The sequence below is a fragment of the Leptopilina boulardi genome, unplaced genomic scaffold (genome assembly GCF_019393585.1).
Source record: "Leptopilina boulardi isolate dan_hultmark-lab unplaced genomic scaffold, ZJU_Lbou_2.1 LbouV2_87, whole genome shotgun sequence".
Classification (NCBI taxonomy): domain Eukaryota; kingdom Metazoa; phylum Arthropoda; class Insecta; order Hymenoptera; family Figitidae; genus Leptopilina; species Leptopilina boulardi.
In genome coordinates, this window is record NW_026138035.1 from 1 (window position 1) to 14,909 (window position 14,909).

Genomic DNA, 14,909 nt, shown 5'->3' on the forward strand with positions numbered 1-14,909 from the left:
AGGTTGAGAGATAAGGAAGTCCGAAATTAGAACTTTCTGGATAAATGATTCTATTGAACTGATCTACTACATACTTTGGGATCTAAAGTTTTAACTTTTCCTTTGTGGAATCATTTTCTTGTAACAGTGTAATGTTATAGCAGTACAGAAAATATTTATATAACATTCACAGAGAAACCAAAGTTTAAAATTATTGGGTTTTGCAATTTTTTGATGAACCATAAAAAGAGACACAAATTTCAAATTTTGCTATTTTACATAATGACTTTGTAATGTTGAATTTATATATAATTAACAAAAGTAACAAATGTCCAACTATGTATTTTAACATAAAATATCCTTATATTTGTAAAAAACTTATTCAATGATTATGACCTATTTTTTTAGCAACAAAATTTAATAAAAGAATCTGACTTAAAAATCTTATAACAGAACACTTATTGGATAGTAAATTTCATTGAACTCATCCACTGCATTCTTGTGGTACTCCAGATGTTACATTTCGTTTAATAATTATCATAGTAACATAGTTGTTCCTTTAAAAATCACATAAATTAGGTTGAGAAATACAGAAATTGGAACTGAGAACTTTCTGGATAAATAATTCCATCGAACTAATCTACTACATTATTACGGTACCCAATGTTTTTCATTTCATATACGGAATCAAAATTTAAACATTTTTTTTCTCTGTTAAACTACATAATTAGGTTGAGAAATAGAGAACTCCGAACTGAGAACTTTCTGGATAAATGATTGTATTGAACTGATCTACTACTTAAGTTTGGGATCTAAAGTTTTAACTTTTCATTTGCGCAATTATTTTCTTGTAACAGTGTAATGTTTTGGCAGAAAAGAAAATATTTATATAACATTTACCCAACATTTTTCATTTCATTTACGGAATCAAAATTTAAACATTCTACTTCTTTGTTAAACTACAATAATTAGGTTGAGAGATAAGGAAGTCCGAAATTAGAACTTTCTGGATAAATGATTCTATTGAACTGATCTACTACATACTTTGGGATCTAAAGTTTTAACTTTTCCTTTGTGGAATCATTTTCTTGTAACAGTGTAATGTTATAGCAGTACAGAAAATATTTATATAACATTCACAGAGAAACCAAAGTTTAAAATTATTGGGTTTTGCAATTTTTTGATGAACCATAAAAAGAGACACAAATTTCAAATTTTGCTATTTTACATAATGACTTTGTAATGTTGAATTTATATATAATTAACAAAAGTAACAAATGTCCAACTATGTATTTTAACATAAAATATCCTTATATTTGTAAAAAACTTATTCAATGATTATGACCTATTTTTTTAGCAACAAAATTTAATAAAAGAATCTGACTTAAAAATCTTATAACAGAACACTTATTGGATAGTAAATTTCATTGAACTCATCCACTGCATTCTTGTGGTACTCCAGATGTTACATTTCGTTTAATAATTATCATAGTAACATAGTTGTTCCTTTAAAAATCACATAAATTAGGTTGAGAAATACAGAAATTGGAACTGAGAACTTTCTGGATAAATAATTCCATCGAACTAATCTACTACTTACTTTGGGATCTAATTTTTAACTTTTCATTTGCGGAATTATTTTCTTGTAACAGTATAATGTTATAGCAGTAAAGAAAATATTTATATAACATTCACAGAGAAACCAAAGTTTAAGATTATTGGGTTTTGCAATTTTTTGATGAATCATAAAAAGAGACACAAGTTTCAAATTTTGCTATTTCAAGTAATGACTTTGTAAAGTTTAATTTATATATAATTAACAAAAGTAACAATTGTCCAACTATGTAATTTAACATAAAGTCTCCATATATTTTTAAAAAACTTTTTAAATGATTATGACCAATTTTTTTAGCACTAAAATTAAATAAAGTAATCTGACACATAAATCTTGTAACAGAACACTCATTGGATAGTAAATTTCATTGAACTGATCCACTGCATGCTTTGGGTACTCCAGATGTTACATTTCGTTTAAGAAATAACATAGTAACATAGTTGTTCCTTTAAAAATCACATTAGATAGTTAAAGTAAAATTAATACTAAATTTATTAACTTATTTGAGATAAAACAGGTAAAGCGATTTTTACAGAGCGGTTCTATATGATGCGTACGAAAGACAAACAGAAACTAAAAACTTCGCAGATACCACTACATACGACGCACACAAGTTGTCCCTCTGCGGGCAAACTAAGGAATCATCCTTGATTTAAAAAGACCGCGAAATAAAATTTAAAAAAAAAGTAAATGAAATGCGATGAAATCGTAAACATACCGCCTACCTTGCGAGCTTATTTTAAGATTGCAATGGTCACAATAGAACAAAAGGTACGAACTTAAAACTAATTGTCGAAATTACAAGAATACGTATTAGGTTACAAATATTATGAATAGTTGCACGGTAATCGAATTAATTGTGTGATTGGACGAGTAAATTCAGACGCACTCGTCTTTACTTGAACGACTCTAACGTGACCGTCTTGACCGGGAATACATTTAATGACACGTCCTAATTCCCATTTAGCGGGTGGGAGATTAGGATTTCGTAGTAAAACAACATCGTTAATTTTCAAATTAACTCGCTCTGACAACCACTTTGTTCGCTGTTGCAGTGACTGTAAATAATCTTTGGACCATGAGCGCCAAAACTGTTCTAAGACACGTTTATAAAACTGCCAACGCGACAAGTGGTTCTCAGGTAGATCCAGAACAGATATCGCAGGTACAGTTTTTAACGCAGATCCGATTAAAAAATGTCCAGGAGTTAATGCTTCGCAACTCTCTGGATCTTCGTTTAGTTGAACAATAGGTCGAGAATTTAAGCAGCATTCGATTTGACAAAGTAAAGTCGTTAATTCTTCGGAAGTCGGTGTAGCGTTTGATAATAATGTACGCAAATGAAATTTTACATTTTTTACGCCAGCTTCCCACAGACCTCCAAAATGCGGCGCAGACGGAGGCATGAAGTGCCACGTGATTCCGTCTGAGGCCATGTAAGAAGCAATCGTCGGATCTTTCATAATGAGCTTAAATGTATGTGACAATTCGCGATCAGCACCGCGAAAATTCGTGCCATTGTCACTATAAAGATCTGTTGGCAAACCTCGACGTAAGGTAAAGCGTCTCAAAGCTGCGAGAAAAGCAGCTGACGTATAATCGTCAACAAGCTCCAAATGTATGGCTTTAACAGAAAAACAAACAAAAACAGCGATCCAAGCCTTATGTGACTTGGTTCCGCGACCCGAACTAGAGCGGACCAAAAATGGACCCGCGTAATCAATTTCGGTATGAGAGAAAGGACGAGAAGGAGATACTCTAGCACTAGGTAAATCTCCCATAAGTTGGTTTTCAACACGCGCTTTGTCTCTCACGCAAGTGACACATTTCCTGATAATTCCTTTAATGAGATTTCGCGCACCAATAATCCAATATTGAGTGCGAGCAATATAAAGAGTCAACTGAACTCCCCCGTGTAATAAATTTTTGTGCAATTGTGTCAAAATTAAAAAGGAAATCGGATGATTAGGTAGAATATCTGGTGGGTTTTGGTAAGTCAATAACTTAGACTAGCGTAGTCGTCCGCCCAATCTAAGGATACCATTGTCATCGAGAAAGGGTGAGAACTTTTGTATGCGAGAACTTGGGGGAATTGGTTTTCCTTCCTTGAGACACTGAATTTCGTGAGCAAAAGAATTTTCTTGAACGTATTCAACCCAAAATAAAGCGGCATTGTTGATTTCGGTAGCCGTCACTTGATTCGAAAACAAAATTTGGCGTTTAAAGGCTTAAATAGCTCGTAAAATTTGAGCAGTCACACGCAATAAATGTGCACAAGATGAATAGTGAGACATCAGTTGTGATTGCCAATCAGGTTCGAGGTTATTGTAGATCAGATGAGAAACTATACGAGACTCTTCGGTAGTTTCCAGACCACAATTTCGTCGAGGCCATGTCTCCGGTGAATCTAGCAGCCAAGTGGGACCCTCCGACCAAAGGGAAAAGGTTGACAAGTCCTCCGCTGAGAGTCCACGTGAGGCACAATCCGCGGGATTTTGCTTAGAAGGAACATGATTCCACGTAGCTGCAGGCAACTCCGTTAAAATACCTGACACACGATTTGCAACGAAAGTAGTCCAGGAAGTTGGTTGCTTCTGAAGCCAACTGAGAACAATTGTAGAGTCTGTCCAGCAAAAAACTTGAGAATTCATTAAACCGAGAGAATCAATAACAAAATGAATTAATTTAGACAAAAGGCTTGCGGCACATAATTCGAGTCGTGGGATGCTTATTGTCTTGAGCGCAGCAACTTTTGTTTTGGACCTGAGGAGACTGACTAAAACATCACCTGAAGCGGACCGAATTTGAGAGTATACGACTGCAGAATATGCGACACTCGACGCAGCCATGGATTTGTATCGAGACTGCATCAGAAGAATTATGCGTCCATCTTGGAACTGAAAGATTTGACAAGGCCGACAATGAAGATCGAAATTGATTCCAATCTTTAAGCAAGTCCGAGGAAAGAGAATCGTCCCAGTCTAGCTTTCGAAGCCAGAGTTTTTGCAAAAGAATTTTTGCAATAATTGTCACAGGCGAAATCCAACCCATTGGGTCGAATATTTTCGCGGTAGCCGAGAGTATTGATCTTTTTGTTGCAGGTTCTTCAGGAATTTCAAAAGTTTTGAAGTGAAAGGCATCATCTGACGGTTTCCAAAAAATTCCGAGGACTTTGAAACCTGAAGAATCGTCAAAAGGGATCTCAACTGCTAAACCATGATCAGCAGAATCCAATCCGTCTAGTAAATCAGGAGAATTACTAAACCATTTCCGTAATGGGAATCCCCCAGCATTTGTCATATTAATGACTTGATCTCTCACCTTGAGTGTGGAGGTTTTATCCGATCCTCCAAGAAAAACGTCATCAACGTAGGTTTGCTCCAAAAGCACGGAAACAGCTAAAGGAAAATTGTCCTTTTCGTCATGTGCCAACTGTCTCATTACGCGAATGGCAAGATATGGCGAAGACACCATTCCGTAGGTAACAGTATTTAATTCAAACACATGGATCGGACACTTAGGAGCTTCTCGCCACAAAATACATTGATATTTTTGATGGGCAGGATCGATGAGAATCTGGCGAAACATATTAGCAATATCAGCACACAACACGAATTCAAATTGACGCCATCATAAAATGATGGAGCAAATATCTGTTTGTAATTTTGGACCGATGTGTAAAATGTCATTAATCGAGGTTTTGTTGGACGTTGGACTCGAAGCATTAAAGACGACTCTAACTTTCGTTGTTTGGCTACTTTCGCGAACGACAGGGTGGTGCGGAATAAAGACACGAGATGAATCAGTCTGGTCAACGTCAACTGGAGTCATATGTCCCATCTCTTGATACTTTCCTAGAAAATCACGATAATTTTCAGCAAGCAGAGGATCACGAGTAAATCTTTTTTCTATTCTACACAACGAATTGAGAGCTATGTTATAAGAGTCACCTAATTTCGAGGGGGAATCATCAAAAGGTAATTGAACTACATATTTTCCATTTAAGTCTCTAGAATGTGTCTCCATAAAATGATGCTCACATTCAATTTCTTTTTTTGTCATTAAATTCACTGCTGGTATCTCTTTCAATTCCCAAAATTGACGCAAGCTTTCGTCAACTCGGGTTTCCATGGAAAAGTGGACATTAATGTGATAACTTTGAAGAGGAGATCCTTGTAGTGGTCCTGATAAGATCCAACCAAATATAGTTGACTGAGCAACGAGATCTCCACGTGGTCCAGGACAAATCTCAGGTTTGAGCAATTGAGCGTACAGATCGGCTCCAATCAGCAAATCGATCCGGTCACTTTCCCATGGATTTAGATCGGCAAGTTCGAGACTTTAAAGATTTTCAGGAATTTCTAAAAGGGTAAATTCAGCTGGAACATATGCAGTGATTTTTGGAAGTACGAATGCTTGAGTTTGGAGCGTGGTTGAACAAGGTTTAATCGTTTAAATAGTGATAGGAACGGAATAAAGGATTTTATTCGTACAACTTCCTCCCAAACCGGACACTGTAACATTCGTATTTTTGCGTGGAAGACGTAATAATTGAGCAATTAATTCGGACAAAAACGTATCTTCTGACCCTTGGTCAAGAAGAGCGCGGACATGAACGCGGCGGCCATCAGGCGCCTCAACCATCACTCGAGCGGTTCCCAACAGAACAGTAGTGCGGTATTTTTAGACGAGTTCAAATGCGATGAAATCGCCACATCATCAGACACTTGATTTGATTCTGAAACGCTATGATCAGTTTTTAATTCGCGACTTTGTGACAAATTTTTATTATCGCGATGCAATAAAGAATGATGAGGCTTTTTACAAATATTACAAAATTTTCGGCTCTGACATAAATTGCGATTATGCTTACCTAAACAGTTGAAGCATCGTGAATTAGCCTTTAAATATTCAGAACGTTCATCAATTGTTTTTTCTTTAAATACAGAACAAGCATAGAGGTTATGTTCTCTGTTACACATTGGACATACAAACTTTGTTGAGTTTTGATGCGTGTGTACCTTCTTGAGTACCGACTGCGAATGATTTGAATTTTTACTTTCAGGACGCTTTTTAATATCTACTGTAGCTTCTAAAGCGCGAATTCGAGAATCAAGAAATTTAACAAATTGATCGAGAGAGGGAGGATCTGTCTCTTCACTAATTGACAATTCCCACTGATCACGAGAAATTTTATCTAACTTGTTTATTAACATAAAAACTAACAAATCATTCCCTTCATCGATAGGACGTTTTAGACTTTTTAAAGCAGATGTCGCAGTAATAACAACGTTACGCATAGTTTTTAAATTATTCAACCAATCTGATGTGACAGGTGGCAATTCAACAATCTTTTTTAAATATTCATATATTAAAACTTTAGAATTACTATAACGAGTTTCGAGATTTTCACAAATATTCTGAAAATTGCCATCTGTCCCTGGTTGATTTTGAGCAATTATTAATGCCTCACCTTTAAGAGATGATTTGAGATAATGAAGACGCTCTGCATCCGACAAGCGATCGTTGTCAATTACAAGAGATTTAAACAGATCTCTAAAGGTGAGCCACTCACAATACGAACCTGAGAAAGTGGGTATAGTAATGCGAGGAAGTTTTACAGATGATGATGCTCCTCGTGGCGTTGCATCTGGATCTGGTGGTTGAGAACGGTCTTGTACCGGCATGGGCGGTGGCTCAGGAAGACTGCTAAGTATGTGGTATATGGCCTCCTCATACAAGTCCTCAATCTGATTAAACTCATCAGAATTATAAATTGTAATTGTTGTCTCTCCTCCTTCGGCTTGATTAGGAGGATCTATTATTGGAGGATTTGCAAGTAAAGCGGCATGATTTTGTCGACACCTCAGCCAGCAATCTTGTAAATTTGTTAGGCGTCCTAACAACAGTTGTCGAGGTGGATTTTCGTAATTTAAAACACGATTAACAATCTTTTCGATAGAGTTAAATAGAGTTTCTTGGTCACTTAACACTCGTTCATAACTAGTCGTGGCCATGTTTGTTACAGGAAAAATAGCCGACCACGCTAAGTAAAATATAGTGAAAAAAATTTTTCATGAAAAAAGGTTCTCGATACTGAGAAAAAAAGTAAAATAGCACCAAAATATTGCGGAAAAAACACAATAAAGTCTTAAAAAAAGTACTTTTTGACTATTCAAGTCACTTGAGAGAATAAAAAAATGCAATATATAAAGGAAAAATCCCTTAAGCGTCACTTAACACAAAGCACTGATTTCACTTTCTTTTCTCCTTTTTGGAAATCCGGCTCGAAGGACCATGTTATGAATTTAAACAGTTTAACATAAAGGACTTGTGAAAAAAAGGAGAATAAGATAGTGAAAGTAAAATTAACACTGAATTTATTAACTTATTTGAGATAAAACAGGTAAAGCGATTTTTACAGAGCGGTTCTATATGATGCGTACGAAAGACAAACAGAAACTAAAAACTTCGCAGATACGACTACATACGACGCACATAAGTTGTCCCTCTGCGGGCAAACTTACTTTGGAATCTAAAGTTTTAACATTTCATTTGCGGAATCATTTTCTTGTAACAGTGTAATGTTATAGCAGACATGAAAATATTTATATAACACTCACAGAGATATCAAAGTTTAAGATTGGTTTTTGTAATTTTTTGATGAATCATAAAAAGAGACACAAATTTCAAATTTTGCTATTTCACGTAATGACTTTGTAAAGTTTAATTTTTATATATTTAACGAAAGAAACATATGTCCCACTGTGTAATTTAACATAAAATCCGTATTTTTTAGCGTTTATTAATTTTCCAAATGGAAATTGCATTTTTTATTGTAATTTCTGAGAAAGTATTGTTACAGTTTTTGTGAAGAAAGTGCTCATATTTAATTTATTGAAATGAAATATTTTTCATTATTATAACTCAAAAAAAGTTTTAGCTGGTGTATATCTTGCCAATAATCAATTATCCATAAAGGAAAAAGCATTTTACCTTCTTGTTTTAAAGAAAAGGCTGTTGAAAATTTTCCAAAATTTTAGTTTCAATGTAGATGGCGCTGCCTCACTTGGACCTGGCCTTAATTCCTTTGCCTACATGGACCGTTAGAAATTGTTCTTATTTATTCGAATGGAACGAGTATTAGAGATTAAGAGAAAAGAAAGTATAATGATATGCAAGAAAATATTAATTTCTTATATTAAGATTTCAAATAGAAACTCAAATTAGTTTTTAAGCATAATAAAGTATTGCAATCAAATATTACTCACAACTTACTTATGTGCTTTCCTTGAAGGAAAGTATACGTAGTATGGTTAAATAATTTATATGTTTAGATATTTTAACGATGTTCAAAATTGGTCGGAAGTCAATACAGGTACCAGATTTTAATTATCATTTATCGAAAGTACAAATACTCCCATTTTTGACCATATTTAACACTGGAATCCAAAATAAATTACACCGAGTACAATGGTTCGCATGGAACATGCAGTATTATTGTTTAATTGGACAACTAAGTCCGAATCCGGTTTCGGAATGAATAAACAAATCTATTACTGATGGGTCAAAGGTTAAAGTACAGAAACCCGGATAAAGACAATTAACATATTATACCACACTAAAATAATAAGATTATTATTATTCGATATAATAGATAATGCTTCTGAAAAAGATTTTGTGTAAATCTAACAGGATCATTTATAAAAATACGAAAATCTTACAGTTTGTGGTTTCACGTAATATCATGCCTTAAATTATTTCTGTAACGCATACTTTGAGGATTTTTGTTATAGTGTAGTGTGCATGTTAGTTGGCTCTAATTATATAAGTAACGCATACTTTGAGGACTCATTAATAAAATTGTACTGAAATTATGCGTTTTTTCGAAAAACTACAAAAATTTCAATGGTTCCCTCTTGAAAGATATTTGTTTTCTTGAGAGTAGTCTATTTTTGGTTGAATGTTTTATGATTTCTACTGTTATAATCATCAAAGATTGTTATAGTTCTATCTTTATCATTGTTATTCAACTTTAGATAAAAAATAATTTATGAATTTATATATTATCATTTGTGTATATTATGGATTGTATTGTACTTGAATTATTGTCCTCATGGTTTGCTTGGACAAAATAAAGAAATAAAAATAATAATAATATAAGGACGGACCTTTTGTTCCCATGTACTCGTGGGATCTAAATGGAGACTACAGAAAACAACAAAAACAAAAGTGTTTCGCCTGAGAGTACCGAACACTCTTTGGAGAGTCGGGATTCAGGGCTTGAGATATTGCTGCAGGAAGAAAGGGCACATTTAACGTTAACTTCAGCCTCGGTAATATCGCCTCAGGATGAAATGAAACCTGAAAGGGAACAATATATTTCTGAGGCTCTAATACAGAAAAGTTCGGGACGATCTCAGGGTTCCACTGTTACTGTGGTCGAAGACCTAATGGCGAGATAATCCGTTAAGGGTAAAAAGCTCAGTGGCAGCGCAACAAGGAGGTTGGAGAATCCAAGGGTACAGAACCGGCAAGGGTCTCAACCTGCTTCATCATCGACTTCTATGCGGGCCAACAGTAAAGCTGGGTCTGTTGGTCAGGCACGAAAAGGAGTTCGCGCCGATAAGAGTCAGACACCTCTCCACAACAGGAGAAGAGAAGGAGGCAAAGACCCCTAGTTGGAACCGCCTAATTCTCCCAAGTGTCAAGATCTGGGATTGCACCTCGTTTCTGAGAAGTTCGCCTCACAAGAGGGGCGATTTTAATTGAGTGTCTTGACTCAGATTCTCGGGAGTGGTTAAATGTCCACGTACCAAATATCTGTCAGGCAATCGAGGGTCTGCCACTTAAAGTGATAGATACTTCTAACCTCATTAAGAGGGCCAGGGTGGTTGCTTGGGTACCAGGTCCTAAGGTGGACCAAGTTTCAATCCTGACTAACCTCAGGTAACAGAATCCTGGGGTGTATACAACTAATTGGAGGTTGTATTCGGGAGGTTAAACAGGATCAGGGGTAGTTTCTACGGCTGCAAGCTGGACTCTCGCGGTAGATGTGCCTGAGAGTAAGCTGGGTGTGCTTGAGTGTCTTCACTACAAACTGTGTTTCGGTCTTAGGCATATCACTCTTCGAGTGAGTAAGCACAGAATGGATCCGATGAGTTGTAGACAAGACACGGCTAGCGAAGCGACGGAGGATTTCGTGGATAAGTCTTAATATTGACGGACCACAGTATTCAATGTTCGCAGATTAACTTGCATCACTGTATAAGCGCAACGGCGATTCTAGCCAAGAACTTTACAGCTATTGCCTTCATTCAAGAACCTTGGGTTTACAAGTGTAAGATTAGAGAACTAAATAACTGTGGGGAGTTAGTGTATTCACCACAAGAATTACCACCCAGGGCGTGTATTTTCTATAAGGGAGTAAATACGGTTCCTCTTTCAGAGTTAACTAGTCGATATCTGGCAGTTATAAAAGTCATGTATCGAGATAAAAATGGAAGTAAGAAAGAGTTGATTCTTGCCTCTGGTTACTTTCCAAGAACAGAAAATGAACTCTTACCACCGGACAAGGTGTACTGTCAGTACTGGCCTCCCTGTTAATCCAGACAAGACAAATATTGTTTTCTTCACTAGAAAATACAAAGTTCCAACTGTGAGGAAACCTGTATTTTATGGAAAAGAAATGCTTTTTTCTGATTCGGTTAAATATCTAGGAGTGATTCTGGACAAGAAGCTAATCTTGAGAAAGCACTCAGAATATCAATATAGTATGTTTTGCACTACTTTTTGGATTTGCAGAAGGGCAATTATATTATCTTGGGGTCTAAAACCGGATATGGTTTTGTGGCTCTATTGTATGGTCCTGTTGACAAAGTTTCTGCATGCATCAATTGTTTAGTGGATTAGAGAAAACGGTTGAAAACGGTGAACTTCTGCCTTTGAGGTCTCTTTTGAACCATTCCTCTTCAAAAATATTTGACCGAATGGAAAAATATTTTTACTAAATATCTATAAGTACTAAAGTGTCTCGAAGTGTAAAAAAGTAATTTTCTTTACCATAATCCCTTTGCGCAGGATTTTTTGACATACTGTAAAAAACTCAATACAACATAATTTTACTTTACTGAACATGGAACAGGGAAAAAAAGCTATACTGCGCATGGTGATTATTACATTTTTATTTCAAGCAATAATTATTATTTTTGAAACGCATACTTTGAAGACTTTTGTTATAGTGTAGGTTGCATGTTAGTTTGCCCTGAATATATATATCGGGCTGAAAAAACTTGTACAAGAAAATGTACATGTTCTTGTACATATTTTTTGTGCAGGTTTCATGTACAAGTACTTTCACATGAACACGTTCATGTTCTTGTACAGAAACATTTGTTTAATAAATTTTATTATTTATGAAACGCATACTTTGAGGACCTTTGTTATAGTGTAGTGTGTATGTTATTTGGTCTTGGTTATGTAAGTAACGCATACTTTGAGGACTGCTACACTGCGCATAGTGATTATCACATTTCGATTTTAAGCCTTTGTTATTATTTATGAAACGCATACTTTGAGGACCTTTGTTATGGTGTAGTGTGTATGTTATTTGGTCTTGGTTATGTATGTAACGCATACTTTGAGGACTGCTACACTGCGCATAGGGATTATCACATTTCGATTTTAAGCCTTAGTTAGTATTTATGAAACGCATACTTTGAGGACCTTTGTTATGGTGTAGTGTGTATGTTATTTGGTCTTGGTTATGTAAGTAACGCATACTTTGGGGACGGCTACACTGCGCATGGTGATTATCACATTTCGATTTTAAGCCTTAGTTATTATTTATGAAACGCATACTTTGAAGTCCTTTGTTATAGTGTAGTGTGTATTTTATTTGGTCCTGGTTATGTAAGTAACGCATACTTTGAGGACTGCTACACTACGCATGATGATTATCACATTTCGATTTTAAGCCTTAATTATTATTTATGTAACGCATACTTTGAGGACTGCTACACTACGCATGATGATTATCACATTTCGATTTTAAGCCTTAACTATTATTTATGTAACGCATACTTTGAGGACTTTTTTATAGTGTAGTGTGTATGTTATTTGGTTTTGGAAGTAACGCATATTTTGAGGACTGCTACACTGCGCATAATGATTATCAAATTTCGATTTTAAGCCTTAGTAATTATTTATAAAACGCATACTTTCAGGACTTTTTGAAAGTATACTGTACACTTTACTTTGTCCAGATTATTAATGCAATGCATGTTTTGAGGACACGGTTGTTACAAACATTGTACTCAAATTATGCGTTCTGTACATAAAATTGTCCTCAAAGCATTCGTTGTATATATAATTTTGTCCCAAAATTATGCCCTGTACATATAAAAGACGTACAAGTACAATGCATTCTTTGAAGACATTGGCGGTATATAAATTTTTAAGTCTCCAAACTATGCCTTGTGTACTTAATCCTTGATTTAAAAGTAGTAAATTTGAGTATAAATCAATTATTCCAATTGCATAATGTAGTATTTTTCATCAGGAACCTATATATGCGGCAAAAAACGTGAGTCCCCAAATCATGCTTTGTACATACATATATACATATATACTAGAGAGTCTTTGTCCTCCCGAGCGCCAACCCTGTTTTTAAATTGTTTAAAATATTACATTATTAAAAATTAAATTATTATTAAAGTTATATTTAATAAATTTTTAAAAATTTGAATACCGCAAATTTATGTAGATACATTTCAATATGAACATATACCTGTATATGTTAATTTTCATCTGTAAACTTCATTTTCATTTATTCTGAAATTAAAAAATAACGTAATAAGTAACGTAATAAGTTTAAACATATTTTTAAAGATCGGTTTTTAGCCAAATTCTTTAAGAAAAATTTTCAATCCTCAAGACAGCAATGGGCCATTCTATGTCAAGAGGTCGCTGGGTTTGATCAGAACTAAAATACTAATATTTAGATACAGTTAATTCCCGCGTAGCATTCAATACTCTAAATCGAGACAGACTCTGAACGGTACGCGAGTTTGAATGTTGTGTGAGTTGAACGGTAAGCGAGTACTGTGAGCTCCCGCGTGGCGTCGAAAATCGTCTAGCGTTGATTCTGGAATCAGCGGCGGCGGCGGCGATATCTTTTTATAATATAGTATATATGTATATTTCACAATCCCCATAAGACTATATTTCTACGAGTCTAGCTCCCAAAGTCTAACACGCGCCAATTTCTAATATTCAGACGAAATCGCTATTATATCCATGCATATATAAAATTTAATCTCGACGACAATTTCCTATGGCTCTTTGCGCTCAATTCAAAAATAATTGCAGAATAGATTAAAATTTAGTTTACGGATGCAAGTTAAAGTATAGTTTATGTTGATATTAAAAACCACTGCCAAGTTGAAGTATGAACTTTTGTGTTCATAAAATCAACACTTTGCTTCCCCATGGAGATTTTTTGTGATCAATTTATGGTAACCTATTTGGTATGATTACAATTTTAAGAAGGTATTAAAATGAATTTTTGGGTATTTGCAGATGTAAATTTTTAACATCAATAACTTCGTAATATTTCACAATAAAGGGTTTCATAATAGGTCAGTTGATTCGTTTTTTAATATTCTCCCATTTGTTCAGAATGATTTTGAAGATACATAAATATTTTTTATTTAATAAGGACAAAAAAGACAGGTGTTTCAAAAATTTTCAATTTCTAAATTTTAATAACTCTGGATAAAATAACAGTAGGATATTCGCTAATAGGTCAGAAGATGTGTCTTGAAAAACTCTACAAAACTAGAAACAAATATCTATTGGTGTCAATAGATTTTTTTAAAGTTATGGGCAAAAAACGATTTTTCAAAACTTTTAAAATGCAAGAAAATTATAGTTAATCTTTATTAATGTTGCTCAAACTACTATAATTATTTGTCCGCCAGTGAGACCTACAATTTAAAAAAAATTATCCCTTTAGCTCTTATAGTATTCTAGATATTTAGGAAAATGAAGCAAGTTCGAAAAATTTCGGTATTACAATGCTTCCTCCATGAGGAAGCAATATAAATAAATTTTTGCTGTTCAAATTTAAAAACTTTTTATTAAATAATGTAAATTTAATTAAAATAATATTTAATATTTTTAGTAAATTTAAATAGAGGGTTGGCGCGTCAAGCGCGCAGGAAGGTGGAGCCCCCCTAGTATATATATATATACTACCCCCCCTGCGCGCTTCGCGCGCCAACCCCCATGTTTTTTATTTATTTAATTAATTGTA

General features: G+C 34.6%; 3 protein-coding genes across 3 annotated transcripts; all 3 read right to left on the reverse strand.

Annotated features, from left to right (window-relative positions):
* Nucleotides 1-2,483: 2,483 nt before the first annotated feature.
* Nucleotides 2,484-5,182, reverse strand: LOC127290829 (uncharacterized; the record flags this gene model as incomplete). Its single annotated transcript, XM_051319645.1, has 4 exons — nucleotides 4,411-5,182; nucleotides 3,855-4,217; nucleotides 3,636-3,788; nucleotides 2,484-3,572 (listed from the first exon to the last, which is right to left on the reverse strand). Coding segments are annotated over exons 1-4 (2,377 nt in total), but the record flags the coding sequence as incomplete, so codon positions are not given.
* A 42-nt stretch (nucleotides 5,183-5,224) lies between these two features.
* LOC127290825 (uncharacterized) lies at nucleotides 5,225-6,117 on the reverse strand. The gene is made up of 2 exons (XM_051319640.1): nucleotides 6,005-6,117; nucleotides 5,225-5,933 (listed from the first exon to the last, which is right to left on the reverse strand). The coding sequence occupies exons 1-2, from the start codon at nucleotides 6,115-6,117 to the stop codon at nucleotides 5,225-5,227; spliced, it is 822 nt and encodes a 273-aa protein (XP_051175597.1).
* Nucleotides 6,118-6,237: 120 nt separating this feature from the next.
* On the reverse strand, nucleotides 6,238-7,611 carry LOC127290826 (uncharacterized). Its single transcript, XM_051319641.1, has one exon. It carries the CDS (start codon nucleotides 7,609-7,611, stop codon nucleotides 6,238-6,240), a length of 1,374 nt encoding a protein of 457 aa, XP_051175598.1.
* Nucleotides 7,612-14,909: the final 7,298 nt, after the last annotated feature.

Coding starts and splice junctions, on each gene's coding strand:
- LOC127290825 (XM_051319640.1), bottom strand. CDS start 6,117: ATGTTACAGTGTCCGGTTTGGGAGGAAGTTGTACGAATAAAATCCTTT. Junction 5,934..6,004: donor CGCTCCAAACTCAAGCATTC/GTACTTCCAAAA, acceptor AAATCTTTAAAG/TCTCGAACTTGCCGATCTAA.
- LOC127290826 (XM_051319641.1), bottom strand. CDS start 7,611: ATGGCCACGACTAGTTATGAACGAGTGTTAAGTGACCAAGAAACTCTA.